The sequence below is a fragment of the Lepidochelys kempii genome, chromosome 8 (assembly GCF_965140265.1).
Source record: "Lepidochelys kempii isolate rLepKem1 chromosome 8, rLepKem1.hap2, whole genome shotgun sequence".
Taxonomy (NCBI): domain Eukaryota; kingdom Metazoa; phylum Chordata; order Testudines; family Cheloniidae; genus Lepidochelys; species Lepidochelys kempii.
In genome coordinates, this window is record NC_133263.1 from 108,549,692 (window position 1) to 108,570,694 (window position 21,003).

The window sequence follows — 21,003 nt, forward strand, 5'->3', positions numbered from 1 at the left end:
AATAACCATAAACTGATTAGGTCAGCAACAATCTCAACAAAACATAACAGTTCAAATAGCAGATATGTAGTAGCAGGTCCTAAGGAGCTTTTCCCTGCAAAAGAAAAAGGAACAGGAACACTGAGTTCAGGGATCAAGAACCAGGAAACAAAACAGAAACAGGAATCAGGAAGACAACACACACACCAGGTTGTCAAGGTGACCCTATAGGTGTCCTGGGAGATGGAGGTAACATAATCAAAGACTCATGTGGTGAGGAAACAGCTTTGTGTCACTTGTGAGAAGGAGAGCTTTGTGACAAATCCTTATCCAAACATCTTTCTTCTTGTCTCAGCGAAGAACCTAGAAGATCCAAGTAACACAGTTACACATGTACCTGTGTGGTAACCACATAAGATGGTGCTGATGGAATACCTGGATCTGCTAATTTCTTAGGAACTAAGCAAAGAAGATAATTTGATGATACTGTCTGTTTTAGATCTCACCTCTGTGGTGCATCGAGGATCCACATACTTACAATCTGGAGGATCCCCAGAATGAGAAACAATGCCACACACCAAAAGATGTTTAGTCTTGGCCTTTTTTCTCAAAACTGAAGGTCCCAGTTCTGCAGAGGCCTCAGGTATAGACTGTCTTTTGTCCAAGACTGTTTCAATTACTGTCTGTACCCTTATTAGAAATGGGTCCAAGGGTTTTGTTACCAAATGCTCAATCTTTTCAAATCTGGAGCTTGGTGCCAAAGTTGATGCTTTGTAAGTAGAAGGTTTCCTGATACCAGAAGGTCCTGAAGTCTATTCAGGCCTCTTATCTCTTTTATCTGGAGCATTAAGAACCTCAGATCCACAGGTTTTAACTGATAAGGCTTCTTCCAGAAAGAGGGCCTCAAGTCTGTTCTGCCTCTCCTTTCTAGCTTGCAGTGTGAAAATCCTGCAGACAGTGCAATGAGAAGGGGGTGCCCTTCTCCTAAGCACCATGCATAGGTGTCTGATGCCTGGAAAACTGCAGGACATGACAAATATCTTTTAAATCTGTATTTCTTGTTCTTCAAATCTGCCATTGCTAACAGTAATACTAATAGTTGTTAATACTTTAAGTGTTAGTAACTATATAATTATTAAAAGAGTAAAGATCTTGACACTGAAGAAGGCTCACATGAATCCATGGTCAGTGGTTGGAACTGAGGCAGCAACTGCTGCCATGCCTGTTTGTATAGCCCCACCCTCAGAATGTGCTTGAACGCTGAGAGTAGGGGTGGGGATGTGTGAGTACTCTAACAGGCATAATTAATAGAAGACTACACCATTCAACAACATCAATGGGCACATATCCCAAGAGTGGCCACTCCAAGAAAAAGGTAGTCTATACCATGGTGGCACTCTCCACTCCAACCAATAATCCACGTGCAGATATGGTTCACTGTAATACAAAGAGTTCTCAGGGACTGTTTGAGAGCCCAAAAGTTTCATCCCAGATGAAGGCTGGAACCAAGTGGTCCGTGATACAATTCCAACTGTTGTTCTAATCTAGGATCTGAAACAGAAATTATGGGTGATAATAAAGGTTCCAGAACTGAAGACAAATATCTAGCTGGGGAACTGGATGGTATCTTAGGACAAGACAGGTAAGTTAACAACTGACTTTCTTCTACTCATCTTCTCATTTCCATAGGGCACATCTCTGTTCAAGGAGAGCTCTCTTTCCAGAGTCAGTAATATTGGAGCCGAATGTATGGGAGACATTGGATCTGAATAATGAATCTGAGAGTGCACTATAACAGAATTGCTTCTCCTTGGGCTGCCACCCTAACGTGGTGGAGAAGCTTGTATGTGCTAAAGGTCCCAAGAACAATGCCATCGGGAGCCTTGTACTCCTGGTAGGGTCACCCAATAACTGAACTCCAGTAGGCAGATGATTGTGCTGTAGTTGCACACTCAAAGGAGGATCTAAATAGCCCTTAACTGCTTCTCTGAAGCTTACAAAAGCCTAGGGCTAACCCTGAACATTGGCAAAACAAAAGTTCTCCACCAGCCGGCTCCCAGTCAATCATCAGACTCGGCAAGGAAGTTCTACATTGACAGAGAAGAACTGGAAGAACTGGAAAAATAACACTTTGCCTACCTTCACAGCCATCTCTCACAGGGGGCAAACACAGACATCGAGATTCAGCAAGCCTTGCCTTTGGCAGACTGTCTCGACAGGAGTTCAATAATCACAACATCAGAACACACACTAGACTTTCAGTTTATAAAGTGATGGTAATCCCAACTCTCCTCTATGGCTGCAAGACTTGGGTGACCTACAGAAAACATCTGAAAAACCTAGAATGCCAGCACCAGCACTTTCTCCGGAAGATCTTCAACAAGAAGTGGGAGGATCACCGCACTAACTTCAGTGTCCTCACGGAGGCCAACACCTTCAGTATTGAGGCCCTGATTATCTAGCATCAGCTGAGATGGAGCGGGCACTGTGTGCACGTGCCTGATGCATGCCTACCAAAACAATTACTGTACCAACTTACCAAAGGAGAAAGGAAAAGGGGAGGCCAAAAGAAATGCTTTAAAGACACCCTTAAGACAAACATCAAGAGATGTGACATTGATAGCATGCACTCGGAGACAGTAGCCCAGAACAGGGCTAACTGGCAAAGACTTGTCAGAGAAGGGATGATCACTTTTGAGGAAAATTGCCTTGCCCTGGTCGCAGAAAAATGACAGAAAAGAAAGGACAGATGACTGTTATGCAGCAATCATGGCCCAACCCTGTCTTCCAACATCACCTGCAATGTTTGCCAGTGAATTTGCGGCGTAAGGATTGGACTCCTCCAGTCACCAAAGGACACGCACAAAAAAACAACCTGTGGAAGAGATCATCCTCGACCCTGAGGGATCACAGACAATGATAACAGAACGGCCAGAGCTGTAGTGGCTCTCTCCTTGTTTCCTCAACTAATGGGTCCAGTACATGAGGATCTGGTATAATGAACAAGTCTGCTGCTGAAAGAGGATGTCTGGAGTCTTTACTGCATGCTTGTCTGCTTGGTTCCAATATAATGGGATCTGGAGAGATCGGCAGTTGTGGGGCAGCTCTGCTAACAAAGGGTCTATCCCCTGAACACTTTTTAGTCTTAGCTCCCTGAGATAAATGTTTTGGGTCCTTTTTCTGTTTCTTTGAAGTTGTGTCCAGCAAACTAGATTGCACCAATGCAAATACCTTGTATTATTTAGTTCCCAACTTTGAGGCATTTGATGCTGGAGCAGGTCTAAGATTTTTTCTGGAGCCACCTGTCTTTTCAGCACTGACAGGTTTTATTGCAAGGGCTTCCTGAAGCAGAATGGCCTTCAGTTTGTTCTGCTTCTCCTTTCTCGTCCTTCTTGTAAAAGCAATATATCTAGAACACCTAGAGAGTGTCACTCTCCAAGACAAGTCAGGCACCAAGTGTGTCAATCTGATGACAGATATGGCACTGGGCTTGAGGCATGCTGATTGAACCCTGATCTCTTTGCTTTTAGATCCACCGTCTCTCTTGGTTCTGAAGATAATTTAAAAGTAATCTAACATCAAAAACTTTAATAATAAAACCAAAAACCTACACTAAAATATCTAAAGTAAAGTGATTTAAACTATTATGTAACCACTAAGCACACTACATAAAAGGGGCCTGGGGTTCTTCCTGGAGCTGTTCCTGATCTGTCGCAACTGGTGGTGGGAAGGAATGAGGTGGTTGCAGTGCCATGCCATTCATTGTAGCTAAACCCCTAGAATGTTCAGGAACAGATGGGGGAGCGGTGCATGAGAGCACCAACCAGCATTATGAATTAAATTCCACCATCTGAACTGCAAGAATCTGCTGCATCCCAAGCATGGAAATATGAGGAAGCCATTTGAAGAACTATATAGGCCTAAGGTCTCCAAAGGCTTCAAAAGTTTAGGTGACTTCCTAAATGTCTTAGTTCTAACCAAAATTTTAAAAACCCCTCAACATCTGGGGACTGGAGACTAGTTTCTGTGGTGAGAGTGAAGATTTGGAAAGAAAACAATGGGATTAACAGTCTGATGTAAGTGGAAGTCAAACATTCATTCATAGAAAATTTTGAATGAAGAATTCCCATAGGTTAGTATTGTACAATTTGATGTCTTATTAAGAAAATGAGTTACACCCTCCTATGCAGAGTTTGGCATTAACCATTGTTTGAAACAGGACACCACACTAGTTGGGTCTGATCTGCTGCGGCAATTCCCATGTAAAAGAAGGTCATCTCAGGGACTTGGTATAAAGGCGAAGGGGTGGCCAATGTGCAGAGATCATTTTATTGGTAACAAAGAAATCAAGTTTGGATTAAGAGTGAGTCAATACTTTATGCTCATTAAAGAAGGCAAATCAAAGGACAAATGTGGTGCAGTCTCCTAGTACATTTGGCCTATCATCCCTTTGAACAGAAGGAGGGCTGGGTGGCAGGGGTCAGAAGATTGCACTGCTCACCTCCTGGATCTGCTCCTTCATTGCTTTGATATCATTCTCACGGGGTTCTATTTGCTTCTTCAGCTCCTTTATTTTATAATCCAGTACAAACTTGAACTTTTCCAGTTCCTGGTTTTTCTTTTTTAGGTCATAAATCCGCTTCTCCTGGGACAAGTAAACATATGTACAAGTCAGTGCTCTCTGCAAAGAATCAAAGCAGGAGGCCAGTGAGAATCAGACACAGACCTCTCAACCAGATCCCTGGAGTGATGTCTGGATGTTGAGGGGAAAAAAGACACCGTAGCCACAGTTCCTCAGAGAAATGGAAATGGAGATGAGACCTTAAGTCACAAATCCCATAGAGAGGGACAAGGAACAAGGGGAAGGCAATGACTATATAAATATCAGTTACAAAATTCAAGGAAGGGGTAAGTAGCTCGAAATCCTGAGCTACAGATCCCCAAGGAAAGATCTCGGGGGAGGGGAGAAACATAGAATATGTCTAATACAGCAACTAGACACCCTTGGCTGGCCTGTGCTAGCCGACTCAGGTTCATGGGGCAGGGCCTGCAGGGCTGTTTCATTGTTATGTAGACTTCTGGGCTTACACTGGAGGTGTAGTGTGAGGGTTCCAGAGCTCAGGCTCCATCTTGAGCCCAGAAGTCTACACAGCAATGAAACAGTCCTGCAGCCCTGCGAGCCCAAGTCGGGTGGCATGGGTCAGCTGCTCTCTTTGCTGTGTAGACATACCCACAGAGTTCTCAACTCTAGGTTGTAAGCTCTTCTTCAAGGCAGGGATTGTGTTCTTGTTCAAGTTTGTTCAGAGCTTAGCAGAATAGGACCCAGATACTAATTAGAGTCTCTGAGTGCTACAACAATACAAATAATTGTTATACCAATAGCAGTGTTTGAGTGAGGGGATGGTGATAAAACTCAGCTACTCAGACTGTCATAGCTCTGCCTCACCTTGTCTTGGATAGTCTCATCTCTTTCTTGAATCTCTCTCTTCAGTCCCACAATATCCTTCTCTAATGACTTAATGACACTTTGCAGCTTCTGCTGTTCCATTCTCATTGTCTCAATGTCATTGCTGCGCTCTTCAATCTCCTTCTGTAAGCTGTTGAACTAGAGACACACAAATACTAACTTTCTGCAACTGCCATTCAATTTAAACATCCTACTTTGGCTGATTTCTTGTAGGCAATGTGGCAGAAGTGAGTTATGAGAAGGGATCTGAAGGATGAGAGACAGTAATGAATTTAAGAATCAGTTCAGGAAGAGCATTTCATGTGATGAGGCAGCATGGAAGAAAGCAAAGGGGGAAAACAAGTAACAAGAAGAGCCTTGAAGGTCAGAAGAAGCTTTGAGTGGATACAATATAGAAGACAGCAGCCAGGAGCAATAGGCAAGGAAGACAATGATCTCAATAGTTGCATTGTGAATGGATTGGAAGGGGGCAAGGTGGTTGTTAGGGAAGCTAGACAGGAGAAGATGTCAATTAACAAGATGGGATGATGACTCTGCATAAGAGTTTTAGTGGCATGAACAGGCAGAACATAATACTTGGGCTACCATTAATTTAGCTAATGCAGCTAAAAATATCAGTGAAGACACAACAGCATGGATCCCAGCATGAGCTAGAAATCCAAGTATATATCCAGGGTTCTGGGTGAGCTTGTACAGTCTGAATTGAAGCCCATGCCACCGTACCTTCATTGCTATTTTTAGCCACACTAGCTAGATTAAAGCTGGGTATGAATACCCAAACTGCAATCGCATCTCTCACTGCAGTATAGAAATACCCTAACTGGCCAGAGTCTTGCTAATTACACATTGGTGGTTCTTGGCAAAGTTTTGAAAACAGGAGAGGCTCCTGAGCCACCTGCAGACTCAGGAAGACCATATCATGCTCTGCTTATCTTCAGATCTTCACAAGAGAAAAGGCTATTTCTTTTCTCTTTTTTAATGAATGCTTAAATTCTATCTCTGGTATAAACACAGAAAATTCAACTCAGATACATAAATTACACCCAGTGAAGGTGCAGTCACAAAGCACTACAGATCTCCTGGGAAACTGTGGTGAAGGCTTTATGGAGCAGTTAGTGTGCTTTTATGGAGGAATATGAATGAAGAGAGGGGATCATTAGGAGTATAAGAAAAGGAGACTGTTCTATGGATAGATTGCAATGTGGAAGGAAGCACAGATGGGAGAAAGAGTAGATACTAAAGATGTACTTGGATTCAAATGCAGGCTCTCTCCAAGCACAGAATCAGTGACCACAAATGACAGGTGAATTTGTGACACACAAAGCACATTCTAACCCTGAGAGGAGCGACTGTGCAGCTAATGTGACAGAAGAGATGGAGACAGAGACACTTTCTACTTCAATGTCCCAAATACAAATAAGAAAGATATTTCCTCATATTACCAGGAACTGGAGAGTGATGTGGAAAAACTACCTGACCCTGGGAGAAAGTAAAGATGACGGAGATGGCTCCATGCTATGTAGCAACCTGCCACTATATCAGGAATGGTAATCAGGACAGAACCTACAAATGGACATAATGGATCAAACCTCAAATACAGTACATAATCTTATCCTGCTTGAGTTGTACCTGCCCCTGAGAGAGATCTGAGAGGGTATGAATTTTCCTTACACTTTGGCAACAATTGTATAGCTTGTCATTCTAATACAGTCATATTTACTTGAAAATTGTTTAAGTGTCACAATGACGACAAACATAACTTTCTACAAATATCTGAGGAGTATAAACACCAAGGAAGGAAAGGAAGTGTTTACTACAAAGGGGTGAAAATTAAGGGAAATGGGATAAAACTGGGCACAAAGTTTGGTTGAATACCAGGAATACTTTCCTGACAATAAGATATATATCAAATTGTGGCAAAGTCTCCTGAGAAGCATGAGAAAGTTTAATTGCAAGAGATGGGACTATCTATTATTGTTACTAATTATTTATATAGTGCCCCAAACTGTACTAGATATTAGTAAACTTAGTAGAGGGAAAAGTTCTGCATTGCCCCTGTGGAGGGGGGAACCTATAATTTCTCTTCTCCCTTTAATCTAGTCACTGTTACACCAGAATGTAGCTTCTTTTTTTGCTCATAATATTGTAAGGTTCCCAAGCTATATTATAGGAAGGAGCAGTTGCCCTTTTATACCTCAGTAAAATGCCGTACATGTCTAGAAATAGACTAGTACTCTCATTGAACACATTCTACACTCAACTCAGCTTTAGTATTCCAGGTGCCAGATCAGATTCTCTTAGAGAATTGAAATTACCTTTTTCCTCATGATTCCTGTCTCTCCTTTCAACCGCAGGTTTGATTCTCTCTCTTCCCGAAGTCGTCTCTCATACTTGATTTTGATTTCCTGGATTTCCCGATCTTCATCTTCTTCAATCTGTTTCTTAGTTTCTTCAAACTCTTGAAGCTGCTGCCTGGCGTCATCCTGTGCCTGGAATCAGGAAAAGAAAATTGGAGACAGAGGTGGGAGGGCAAGGATCTCTAGCATAACTATCAGACTTTGTATTTTGTTCAGTTTCTTCTCAGAGGTGACTGGGAAATAGTAGCAGTGGGTCCATGAAATCTGAGCAAGCTATTGGTGATGGGGAAGAAGAGTTACTTACTTACTTATCTGTAATGATTATTCTCCTCTGAGCATACATATACTTTAATGGATCCCTGAGCTTTGACTGTACTAATACTATTTAAACAAATTCCAATTCTAAGATGATTAAATTTCTTTCAAAAAATTGTTATCAGACTGTCACAGGGTGGTGGGCCCCTGTAAATTAAATACATCCAGCTCTTCTGTGCTGGAAGAGGTGCTCCTAGTTTGACCAGTTAGGAGGGCAGGGAAGTACCTGGATCTATACAATATCAGGGAAAGTCTGAGAGAGCAGAGAGACCTGGTGAGTCAGGACTGCAAGGAACAATCAGGAAGAAGACAAGTGAGAGCTGCCTGGTCAGTCAGGACACGAGAGCTGTCGGAACCCAGAAGTAGTTTTTTGTGGGAAGGCTGAAGGCAGGCAGAGCAAGTGAGATTTGCTGGCTGACCTCCCCAAGCCAGAGACCCAGGGCTCAGAAAGAGCTGAAGGCAGGAAGAGCAGCCGAAGGAGGTTCCTGCTGGCTCTAAGCCAGAAAGCCTGAGTTGAGGGTCGGAGAGGGCTGAAGACAAGGGAACAGTGGAGGGTGTAGTTGGAAGAGGGCCTGAAACATAAGGCCTTGTATCAGAGTCCTAGTGTGAGGCCTGAGGCCAGAGCTAAAGTAGTTAAAACTTTGCTGATATCAAACAAAGTTAAGTTGTGAGCAAGAGGCCCTGGCTCTTTTGGCAAGTATAGGGCTGATATTGCAAAAACATCTATTCCTAAGAGTTGCTAGGCACAAAGCACTCATGCAAGCACATTCCAGAAAGGTGGTACCAGAACACCCCGATACCAAACACATTCCCCAAAGAGAAAAGGAACAAGCTGACCCATCTTAAGGATAAGGTCAGGATGACAGCATGATAGATAGAGATGTTTTGATCGAGTCTACAGGGACAAGGCAATGGGTGGCGCCTTAATACATCAGGGGTGACACATAACTTGTTTGTATTGGTGTATAAATATGTATCTCAGAGGCAATATCTTTGTCTGGCCAAGGGGAGAATGGAAAGTCCTGCCATTCACTGAGTTGGTCCATTGTCACTGGCATACATGTGTTAGTGTACCTGTAACCACTGAGCCTGGGCATTAGCACCGTGCCTTGTCGCCAATAAATCTGACCAAGTTCCATTGCTGAAAACCAAGTCTGTGGATTTATTGGGTAGTATGCTCGAGGTCTGCTGTGCCAGTTGCCTGTGCAGAGCTGGGACAGCACACAGAGCGAACACACACATGCAGCCGAACATCTGACGACAGAGGGGCTTACCTACTTATACCTGCATAATGGAGAGCTGGACCCAGAGGGACAGTGAGAGTGCCAGAGTGCATAAGGGATGCTCCCCTGGTAAAGATGACCTCTCAGTAAGGCTGTGGGGAGTTCCCCCTGGGAATAGCAGGGTTGTGCTTCAGCTAGAAGGGCAGGGGGAGGCTGTTCCACAGAGGGACAAAAAATGACTGACAAAGAGTCTGGGAGTGACAGCTGGAGCACTGAGGGCAGACTTTTAGCATTCTAGCAGCATAGGGACAGAGACACTCCCTACTGGGTTCAGGGATCTAGAACTTTGAAGTGTAGGAGTTCCCACCAAGCCCATGTACACAGGTCTGACTATGGAGATCTATTAAGGTGGGTGTGGCATTATGCCCCGTATTCTTCTTCATAATATTAATATGATAGTAATAGTAATATGATATGAGTATGGCATAATTATAATGTATTTTGTGCAAGATAAGGCATGTGAGATATCACTGAAAAGGTTATAATTTACTGAATCTGATTATCCTACTTGTATACATGTATCATTTTTGTATCTGAAGTTAGGAATATCGACTGTGTATCTGTATTACAAATATGTTTACACCTGGGGAATGCCCACTAGGCAGAATGCAATCAGTCTAGATGGATGGCTGGAAAGGGCCATTAGAGAAAACAACAGGCCTTAGAAGAAGTTTATCTCCCACCTGGGAGCCTTTCTGAGGATGCTACAAACGGAGTCGGAGTCACGGCTGCTGTGACATGGCAGGGTCATGTGACCAGATCACCTGAAACTGGACTGCATCTTGGAATACCAGTGTTTTTCCACTGACTGGGCGTGGGAGCCAAGCTGGAGCCAAAGGGTTCCTGCCATATGCAAAAGCTATTTAAGGCAAGGGAATGACATAACTGAGGTTCTTCACTGACTCCCTGCCCAAAGGAGATTCTTGGAAACACCTGAGGAACAAGGACTGAACTGGGGGGAAGTGCTGGACCCAGGCTAGAGGGATTTCTAGCCTGCGAGAGGATTACCTGGGGTTTTTAAGCTGCAAGCAAGAGCAGCTGGCCCCTTAAGAATCTCTGCAACCAGCTTAAATCATCATTTAGGGTGAGAATTTGCTACTCATATCCAATCTCTTAGTATATTACGCTTAGACTGAGTTTTTGTTTATTTGCTAGGTGTCACGGAGCCCCTGGGCCAATGCTCTGGAACAACTCCATATGAAGCTAGTCAGGACTCTAGGGGAGCATGCCTCCTCTCTCTGAGCATAGGTCGCCAGGGCAAGAAGCTTACACAGCTTTGACCTTCCTGAGTCTGACCTCAGCATTCAGCATCCCCTTCCACACTGTGCACTTCCCCCAGCAAGTCCACCAGGGTGGGGGTCCTGGGGAAGCCAGAGGGCCCTGCAGCCCAACTCTGCAGTCAGACGTGACTCTCAGCCAGCATAAGATGGAAGGTTTATTAGCTGACAGGAACACAGCATTGAACAGAACTTGTTAGCACAGAAATCAGTGACTTTCAGCCAAGTCCATCTTGGGGAGTCCTGGACCAGATGGCCCGGATTCCCCCTCTTCCAGTCCCCAAAAAGGACTGCCCATCTTCCAGTGACCCGACCTCAGACACCCCCATTGCTCCTCGTCCTTCCTTCGTCTCACTTCCCAAGCCAAGAGTCACCTGGTTGCATTCCCCTCCTGGGTCTCGGGTTACGAAGGGCACCGGTCATAGCATATGTGCAGACAGCTGGAGCAGCCTGGCCTGCCCCAGAGGTCTCAGTCAAAGTCACACACCCCTATTCCCACCACCAAGGTATTGGTGCAGCACCCAGGGAAACTGAGGCACACATTCATGCAAAAATGTAAAACTCACATAGGCTCAACAGTAAGATTCACATACAACATAACAAGGGAAAATCCCCACTTTGTCACACTAGGTAATCTGCTTTGATCTGTTTGCTATCCCTTATAATCACTTAAAATCTATCTTTTGTAGTTAATAAATTTGTTTTTGCTTTAGAATCATAGAATCATAGAATATCAGGGTTGGAAGGGACCCCAGAAGGTCATCTAGTCCAACCCCCTGCTCAAAGCAGGACCAATTCCCAGTTAAATCATCCCAGCCAGGGCTTTGTCAAGCCTGACCTTAAAAACCTCTAAGGAAGGAGATTCTACCACCTCCCTAGGTAACGCATTCCAGTATTTCACCACCCTCTTAGTGAAAAAGTTTTTCCTAATATCCAATCTAAACCTCCCCCACTGCAACTTGAGACCATTACTCCTCGTTCTGTCATCTGCTACCATTGAGAACAGTCTAGAGCCATCCTCTTTGGAACCCCCTTTCAGGTAGTTGAAAGCAGCTATCAAATCCCCCCTCATTCTTCTCTTCTGCAGGCTAAACAATCCCAGCTCCCTCAGCCTCTCCTCATAACTCATGTGTTCCAGTCCCCTAATCATTTTTGTTGCCCCTCGCTGGACTCTCTCCAATTTATCCACATCCTTCTTGAAGTGCGGGGCCCAAAACTGGACACAGTACTCCAGATGAGGCCTCACTTTATCACAAACCAGTGCATGGAAGTTATAATTTGGGGTAAAAAGCTGTTGTATATGTCCTCTCCACATTGAGGGAGAGGGCGAATTTCATGAGCTTACGCTGTACAGTTCTCTGTACAGTGCAAGACAGAGAAATTTTGGGTTTACCCTCCAGAGGGGGGTATGAACTTGCATATCTGGGCAGTTCCTTAGCTGAAGCCTTCCCAATCAGATGAGATCAGAGCATCTGTATGTTTCGGCAGCTAGGTGCATCCCTACCTCTGTGTGTGCTGGTGAAGGTGTAGACTGGAGCCTGGGAGAGGGCTTAGCAGGCTGGTCACAGCACTACAGGGTAAAGGGAACCCAGGCTGGTGGGTCAGGTGGGCTCAGTGGTACCTCAGTTCCAGATGGCACCCTGGGGGGAACCCATCACAGTGAGTATCTTGAGAATACCTTGAGAATATCTTGAGAATCTCCAGCAGGAGAGTGAGTTTGTGTGTGTATGGGGGTGGGGGGGATGTGAGAAAACCTTGATCTATGCAGGAAATAGCCCGACTTGATTATGTAAAGAGTTGTCACTTTGGATGGGCTAGCACCAGCAGGAGAGTGAATTTGTGGGGGGGGGGGGGGGTGGAGGGTGAGAAAACCTGGATTTGTGCTGGAAATGGCCCACCTGTTGATCACTTTAGATAAGCTATTACCAGCAGGACAGTGGGGTGGGAGGAGGTATTGTTTCATGATTTCTGTGTGTATATAAAGTCTGCTGCAGTTTCCACGGTAAACATCTGATGAAGTGAGCTGTAGCTCACGAAAGCTCATGCTCAAATAAATTGGTTAGTCTCTAAGGTGCCACAAGTACTCCTTTTCTTTTTGCGAATACAGACTAACACGGCTGTTCCTCTGAAACCTATCTTGAGAATGGGAGACTCTAGGTAAATAACTCTCCCTATAACCATGTTGAACAGTTCCCAGGACAAGCAATGAAGTGGGGATTTCTCAGAAGCACGAAAAACAAGTAATCTTGACAAAGAAGGAGAAAAGGTCAAATTGTTTGGCAGAGAGGGGAAAGAATAAAATTGGAGAAAGTCCAGAAAAGAGCAACAAAAATTATTAAAGTTCAGAAAACATGGCCTATGAGGGAAGACCGAAAAAATTGGGTTTGTTTAGTCTGGAGAACAGAAGAATGAAGAGGGACATGATAACAGTTTTCAAGTACCAAAAAGGTTGTTACAAAGAGGAGGTAGAAAAATTGTTCTTGTTAACCTCTGAGAATAGGACAAGAAGCAATGGGCTTAAATTGCAGCAAGGATGGTTTAGGTTAGACATTAGGAAAAACTTTCTAACTGGTAGGGTGGTTAAGCACTGAAATAAATTGCCTAGGGAGGCTGTGGAATCTCTATCAGTGGAGGTTTATAAGAGCGGTTAGACAAACACCTTTCAGATGTTAATAGCTGATACTTAGATGTTAATAGATAACACTTAGTCCTGCCATGAGTGCAGGGGATTAGATTAGATGACTTCTCAAGGTCCCTTCCAGTCCTATGATTCTATGAATAAAAAAGTCATGCAGACAGGTAGAGATCCTAAGGCACACCCTTCCAAACGGATGGAGAGGCAGGAAGAGAAATATCATGGGCAGACAACTGCCTTAGAATGGTACTTACTGAAGGCATATGCCCCAGCTAACTCAGAAGAGCAGTAAGAAAGCCCCTGCTTCCTGAGCACTCATTTGCCCGCTATCAGGGACAGGGCCCTAGGTGCAGAAGGTACACCTCCCTTGGCTTTGGAAGACGTGTTACTACAATTAGAAATAGGATACAGTCAGCAGCCCAAGGCATGTGTGTAGTTCATACCTCCTCCAGCAAGGTGGTTTTCTCATGCAGTTTGGCCTCATAATATTCTGTCAGCTCCTCCAGGGCCTGGTTCTTGGTCTCCTCCATATCATGTAGCTGCTTCTCGTATTCTTCCTGCATCCGCTGGGATTTCACTTGCAGCTCCTGGTATTTTTCATATTCTAACAAAAGTTTCTGGTTGTTGCCAGATTCTGGGAACAAGATGGAAATGACAATGCTAATGGCAGGAAGATATGTCCTGTTCTTCTATAAAAACGAGGAGTCCGGTGGCATTGTAAAGATGAACAGATGAACAGAACCTGGGCACAATCTTTCGTGGGTAAAAAACCCACTTCTTCAAATGCATGGTGCCCAGGTGCTGCTGTGGAGAGAGAGAGCTGGTCGGGGGGGGGGGGGGTCCTATCTCCCTGCTGTAGCTCTGGGACAGCCTGCACCCCAGAGCCCGCATCCCCAGCCAGAGCCCTCACCCTCCAAACCCAACCCTTTGCCCCAGCCCCATCCCAGAGCCTGCATCCCAACCCTCTACCCCAACCCTGAACTCCTCATCCCTGCTCCCACCCCAGAGCCCTCACAACCCTGCACCCCAACCCTCTGCCCCAACTCTGAGTCCCCTCTCATCCCTCTGAACCCTTTGGCCCCACCCCCCACCACATGAATTTTGCTGTGTGTCACACATCACCTCCATATAGGTGCATATAACAAAATTCATTCTGCACATGTGGGAAAAATTAGAGGGAACACTGATCTTAAATATGACTTTTGGGCCTAGCTACTTCTGTGCTGTGCAGGGTGCACTGCATACTGGTTTCCTCACTGAATGAGAGGTAAGATTGTGTCATTTTTACTCAGTCAGTTTGTAGAGGAGAACTGTACTTGAACAAGCATCACAGTTTCACTCTCCTCTCTCCTTGTGATGTGCTCAATCCCAAAGCATGAACATCTGCTGTTGCCAAATGCCACTGCCTTGCCTTGCCTTTCCCCGTATCTCCAGCGTTTCTTTGAATTCCTCCATTTTCCTGGCACTCATTGTCAAGGTTCCTCCCCCACTCTGAACTCTAGGGTACAGGTGTGGGGACCTGCATGAAAAACCTCCTAAGCTTATCTTTACCAGCTTAGGTCAAAACTTCCCCAAAGTACAAAATATTCCACCCTTTGTCCTTGGATTGGCTGCTACCACCACCAAACTTATACCGGTTACTGGGGAAGAGCTGTTTGGACACGTCTTTCCCCCCAAAATACTTCCCAAAACCTTGCACCCCACTTCCTGGACAAGGTTTGGTAAAAAGCCTCACCAGTTTGCCTAGGTGACTACAGACCCAGACCCTTGGATCTTAAGAACAATGAACAATCCTCCCAACACTTGCACCCCCCCTCTCCTGGGAAATGTTGGATAAAAAGCCTCACCAATTTGCATAGGTGACCACAGACCCAAACCCTTGGATCTGAGAACAATGAAAAAGCATTCAGTTTTCTTACAAGAAGATTTTTAATAAAAATAGAAGTAAATAGAAATAAAGAAATCCCCCCCCCCTGTAAAATCAGGATGGTAGATACCTTACAGGGTAATTAGATTCAAAACATAGAGAACCCCTCTAGGCAAAACCTTAAGTTACAAAAAAGATACACAGACAGAAATAGTTATTCTATTCAGCACAGTTCTTTTCTCAGCCATTTAAAGAAATCATAATCTAACACGTACCTAGCTAGATTACTTACTAAAAGTTCTAAGACTCCATTCCTGGTCTATCCCCGGCAAAGACAGAATATAGACAGACACACAGACCCTTTGTTTCTCTCCCTCCTCCCAGCTTTTGAAAGTATCTTGTCTCCTCATTGGTCATTTTGGTCAGGTGCCAGCGAGGTTACCTTTAGCTTCTTAACCCTTTACAGGTGAGAGGAGCTTTCCCCTGGCCAGGAGGGATTTCAAAGGGGTTTACCCTTCCCTTTATATTTATGACACTCATATACATAGATTTCTCTACTCCGTTGCTGTAGGAGTCTTCTGCCATTCCAGTCTCCCCAGGTGCTACCTAGATGATTCCCCCCAACCTTCTTTACCTGCCTGTCATTCCTTATTGCCCCACCTCTCTGGTTCATACCTGTCCCTTCTTACTCTTTGTTTTTTTTCAAATTGAGATCACATTTTGGGTGTTACCACAATACAACTCAATTAAAATAATTCTAGATAATAACAGCGATACCCGGCGTTCCTTAAGGTTTTGCACCATTTCGCTCATGTGCCGCACATTTTTTAAACGGACTTTCCCTCTCCACTTCATCATTTGCCATGAGTTCAATTCAGTTCCTCCCATTCTGGCTGTACATATTTCTATGTGTCCTAACCTAGGTCCTGCACCTCCCTGGACTGTTTTTCCATCAGCTCAGACAGCTGCTCCTGGTACTGCAGTTCCTGCTTTTCTTTCTCTGCCTTTAACACCTGGAAAAAATATAAACAGATGAAGTTTTCATCTGAAAACAGCAAACCAACCTCCAGATCCCTCAAATGCCTGCCTAGGGGGGGAAATAAATCAAAGAAAGAGTGGACTGTGTAGCTCTGCCCTTTTCAGAGTGAGACTGCAGGGGTCACTAAGATAACACAGCCTTCAGGGCAAATGAATCCAGAAGGGACAGACTAAAAAGCAAAGGAAAACCAAGTTACAGAGTAGTAAATGGAGTTCTTAGAGTATAGCATAAAGCAGTGGTTCTCAACCTATTTACCATTGTGGGCCGCATGCGTGGCCCACAATGGGTCATGTGGGCCACCTCCAATACTACCTGCATGGCCCTGAGGATGTCACATGGGCCACAGCTCTGTGCTGATTGGCCCGCAGGTTGAGAACCACTGGCATAGAGCTACATAGATCTCTATCTACTGAAAAGTTAGAAAAGCTTGTGAGTAACAGGAAACCTACTTTGCAAGTCTTACTCAGGTGAGGCTTATACACTGTCCCTCCATAATGCCACTAGGGACCTCATCTCCTTCTTTGTAAATCGTTTCCTCAGATGCCCAGCATGCCAACTGGTGCAGGATTTTAACATCTTGTCTGCAGAAACCTTTAAGCTCTAAGATCCTGGCATTTGGGGCAGAATAAGATGAACAGAGTACAGTTGGCCCATGAATTCTATATAGTTGAGATATCCTTACAGCTCTAGGAATGCCCACTTAGGATATGTCTACACTGCAATTAAAAACTTGCACCTGGCCTGTGCCAACTGACTCGGGCTTGCAGGGTAAGGCAGAAGGGCTGTTTAGTGTAGACTTCTGGGCTTGGGCTGGAGTCTGAGCTCTAGGGCCTTGTGAGATGGGAGAGCTTCAATGCTCAGGCTGCAGCCTGAGCCTACACTGCAATTAAGTAGCATTGCAGACTGAGCCCTGTGAGCCTTAGTCAGCTGGCATAGGCCAGCCATGAGTGTCTAATTGCAGTGTAGATGTACCCTTATGCTACAACATTCCAAAGGGGTGCTACGGATTGAAATAAAATCATTGGGAGGTTATTTACCCTACATCTTAAGAGGAGTTCTTGAGATGTGTTATCCATATGCCCATTCCACAGATGATGTGCATGCACCTCAAGAGCTCAAGATCAGAGACTTTTCTGGCCAGCTGTATCCATATAATGTGTATGTGTCCTCCTCCCAGTCCTCATGCTCTTCAGCGAGGGCATAAGGATGAAGCATTCACGAATGTGTTGGCCACTACTTGATTCCTTCTTACTGCAGAATCCCCAAAGAGGAAGCTGATGTAGAGGGGATGGAAGGGTGGATTGTGAAATGCGTATATGTACATGTCCTGAAGAATGCCAGTAACTGTAGTGTATATGGTAGTTAACTTCCCATTCTCCTTTATCTATATGCACATTCCACTGATGGCGACTCCTAGGAAATAGTTGCATTAATGAGATAGGAGCTTGGAGGAGTTAAACAATGAGTGAAGAGCTTCTTTACTAAAAAGAAAAGGAGTACTTGTGGCACCTTAGAGACTAAAATTTATTTGAGCATAAGCTTTTGTGAGCTACAGCTCACTTCATTGGAATGCATCCGATGAAGTGAGCTGTAGCTCATGAAAGCTTATGCTCAAATAAATTGGTTAGTCTCTCAGGTGCCACAAGTACTCCTTTTCTTTTTGCGAATACAGACTAACATGGCTGCTACTCTGAAACCTGTCTTTACCAAATGCAGCATCTGGAAGCCTCAGTTAGAGCATAGTGCCTTGTGATCATGTGTACTGATGCCTACCCAGCTGCTTTACAGATATCTAACACTGGTAGATTTTTGCAGTGAGCTGCTGAAGAGTCTTGCGCTCCAGTAGAATGGGTAATGAGTGTGGATAGTGGTTCTACCTTGGCTATGTCATATCATGTTCTGACACAATCAGAAATCCAGTTTTGCAATCTCAGAGATGAAATTGCAGAGCCTTTTGACCTTTCTGCTACATAGACAAGTGGTCTTGATAGATTTTCTAAAGGGTTTCGGCTAGGGCTGTCAAGTGACTTAAAAAAAAAAAAATACACCAATCATGATTAATCACACTGCTAAACAATAGAATACCAATTTATTTAAATATTTTTGGATGTTTTCTAGATTTTCAAATATACTGATTTCAAATACAACACACAATGCAAGTGCAAATTGCTCACTTTATATTTATTTTTGATTAGAAGTATTTGCACTGTAAAAATATTAATATTTTCCAATTCACCTAATACAAGTACTGTAGTGGAATCTCTTTACCATGAAAGTGCAACTTACAAATGTAGAATTATGTACCAAAAAACTGCATTCAAAAATAAAACAATGTAAAATTTTAGAGCCTACAAGTCCACTCAGTCCTAAAACTTGTTTGGCTCAACAAGTTTGTTTACATTTGCAGGAGATAATGCTGCCTGCTTTTTGTTTACAATGTCACCTGAAAGTGAGAACAGGTGTTTGCAAGGCAGTGTTGTAGCCAGCGTTGCAAGATATTTAGTGCCAGATGGGACATAAAAATCTTTAGTGCTTCAGGCTTCAACCACCATTCCAGAGGACATGCCTCCAAGCTGGTGATGGGTTCTGCTTGATAACAATTCAAAGCAGTGTGGTCCGAGGCATGTTCATTTTCATCAGCTGAGTCAGATGCCACCAAAAGAAGGTTGATTTTCTTTTTTGGTGGTTCGGATTCTGTAGTTTCCCTATCGGAGTGTTGCTCTTTTAAGACTTCTGAGAGTATGCTCCACACCTTGTCCCTCTCAGATTTTGGAAGGCACTTCAGCTTCTTAAACATTGGGTCGAGTGCTGTAGCTAGCTTTAGAAATCTCACATTGGTACCTTCTTTGCATTTTGTGAAATCTGCAGTGAAAGTGTTCTTAAAGTGAACAACACGTGCTGGGTCATCATCCGAGATTGCTATAACATGAAATATGGCAGAATGTGGGTAAAACAGAGCAGGGGGACATAGAATTCTCCCCTAAAGAGTTCAGTCACAAATTTAATTAACACTTTTTTTTTTTTTTTTTTTTTTTTAAAAATGAGCGTCATCAGCATGGAAGCATATCCTCCGGAACGGTGGCCGAAGCATGAAGGGGCATGCAAATGTTTAGCATACCTGGCACATAAATATCTTGCAATGCTAGCTACAAAAGTGCCATGCAAATGCCTGTTCTCACTTTCTGGTGACACTGTAAATAATAAGAGGGCAGCATTACCGCCTGTAAATGTAAAACAAACTTCTCTTTCAGCCAATCGCTAAGACAAACAAGTAGGACTGAGTGGACTGTAGGCGCTGAAGTTTTACGTTGTTACGTAACTGCACTCAAAAAGAACAAACAAACAAACAAACGTTTGTCACAATAAAGAGACTGAACTATAGTACCTATGAGGTGAATTGAAAAAAGTATTTCTTTTGTTTATTATTTTTACAGTGCAAATATTTGTAATAAAATATACACTTTGATTTCAATTACAACACAGAATACAATATATGAAAAAGTAGAAAATATCCAAAATATTTAATAAATTTCAATTGGAATTCTATTGTTTAATAGCGCGATTAAAACGGTGATCGATCAAGATTAATTGTTTTGAGTTAACTCACATGATTAACTGATTAATTGACAGCCCTAGTTTCACCCTGTTCAGGTGGTAGGCCAGGACTCTCCTGATGTCAGAATGTGCAATGCTGCCTCAGCTCAGTGAGGTTTTGGGAAGAATGAATGAGAGATGTATTTGTTGATGTAGGTGAAATTCTGTCACTACCTCAGGGAGAAATTTATGGTGGGTCTTCATGGATACACTGTCTAAGCGAACTATTGTAAAAGTCAGATCAGCAGTCAATATCTGAATTTCCCCAACTCTTCTAGCAGAAGTTATAGTAAGCAGAAATGCCACTTTCCTGGAAAGGTGAAGCAGGGAAGAAAAGGCCATGGCTTTAAACACTGGCCTCATGAGGGCTGAAAGTACCAGGCTTGAGTCCTCCAATAGGGATAGTTTCCTTGAGTGAGGAGAATACCTTAACTAGGCTTTTCAGGAACCTAATTACCAATGGATGAGAAAAAAATTGAATGCCCCTGCACCAGTGTATGATAACAGAGATAATTACCAGGTGCACCTTGACAGAACTGAGTGATAGGTTCTTGTATTTCCATTTAATAATTAGTCAAATATTTGAGGAATTGAAAAGTGATGAGGTGCCACTGATTTCTGGTAGCATCTGAGAAAATATCTTCCATTTTGCCATGTAGGTTTGTCTTATTGATTCTTTCTGCTATATATTAGAACTTCACTAACTTGACAAGAGTATGTCTGTTCTGTCATTGACATCCACTCACCTTGCTGTAAGATGCAGGGATGCCAAATTCAGGTGTAGGCTTTGTCTTTGGTTCTGAGACAGCAAATCTGGGTACAGAAGTAAGGTTCTGGGTTGAGATACAGACAGGTTCAGCAGATCTGTGAGCCAGAATTGCCTGGGCCACACTGGAGCTATGAGGATTAGCTTGGGCAAGTCCTATCTGAGTTAGCAGAGTTCTCTGGGAATCACAAGGGTCAGGGTGTTCACATACATCAGGTCTTCCGACCACGGTATCAGCAACACCTCTGCTGTGGATCAAGCCCTCGGACCGCAACCCCTTCCTACTTCTCCACATAGGCACCAATAATAATGCCAAGAATGACCTTGAGCAGGGTCACTGCATACTATGTGGCTCTGGGAAGAAGGATGAAGGAGTTTGAGGTGCATATTGTGTTCTTGTCCATCCTCCCTGTTGAAGGAAAAG

General features: G+C 43.8%; 1 protein-coding gene across 11 annotated transcripts in view; it reads right to left on the minus strand.

Moving 5' to 3' along the window:
- CFAP57 (cilia and flagella associated protein 57) overlaps positions 1-21,003 on the minus strand; it is a 154,079-nt gene that overhangs the window by 54,822 nt on the left and 78,254 nt on the right. For 6 of the 11 annotated variants that reach the window (XR_012160518.1, XM_073358041.1, XM_073358038.1 and 3 more), the window contains 5 exons: positions 16,100-16,193; positions 13,757-13,947; positions 7,762-7,935; positions 5,426-5,584; positions 4,481-4,660 (listed from right to left, as the gene is read on the minus strand). Coding sequence is in view for 10 of the 11 variants with exons in the window: in XM_073358041.1 (XP_073214142.1) it covers positions 4,481-4,660; positions 5,426-5,584; positions 7,762-7,935; positions 13,757-13,947; positions 16,100-16,193 (798 nt within the window). In the remaining variant the exon portion in view is untranslated. Of the gene's footprint in view, positions 1-57; positions 95-4,480; positions 4,661-5,425; positions 5,585-7,761; positions 7,936-13,756; positions 13,948-16,099; positions 16,194-21,003 lie in introns of those variants that run through there. The other 5 variants (XM_073358043.1, XM_073358040.1, XM_073358036.1 and 2 more) reach the window with 4 other exon arrangements.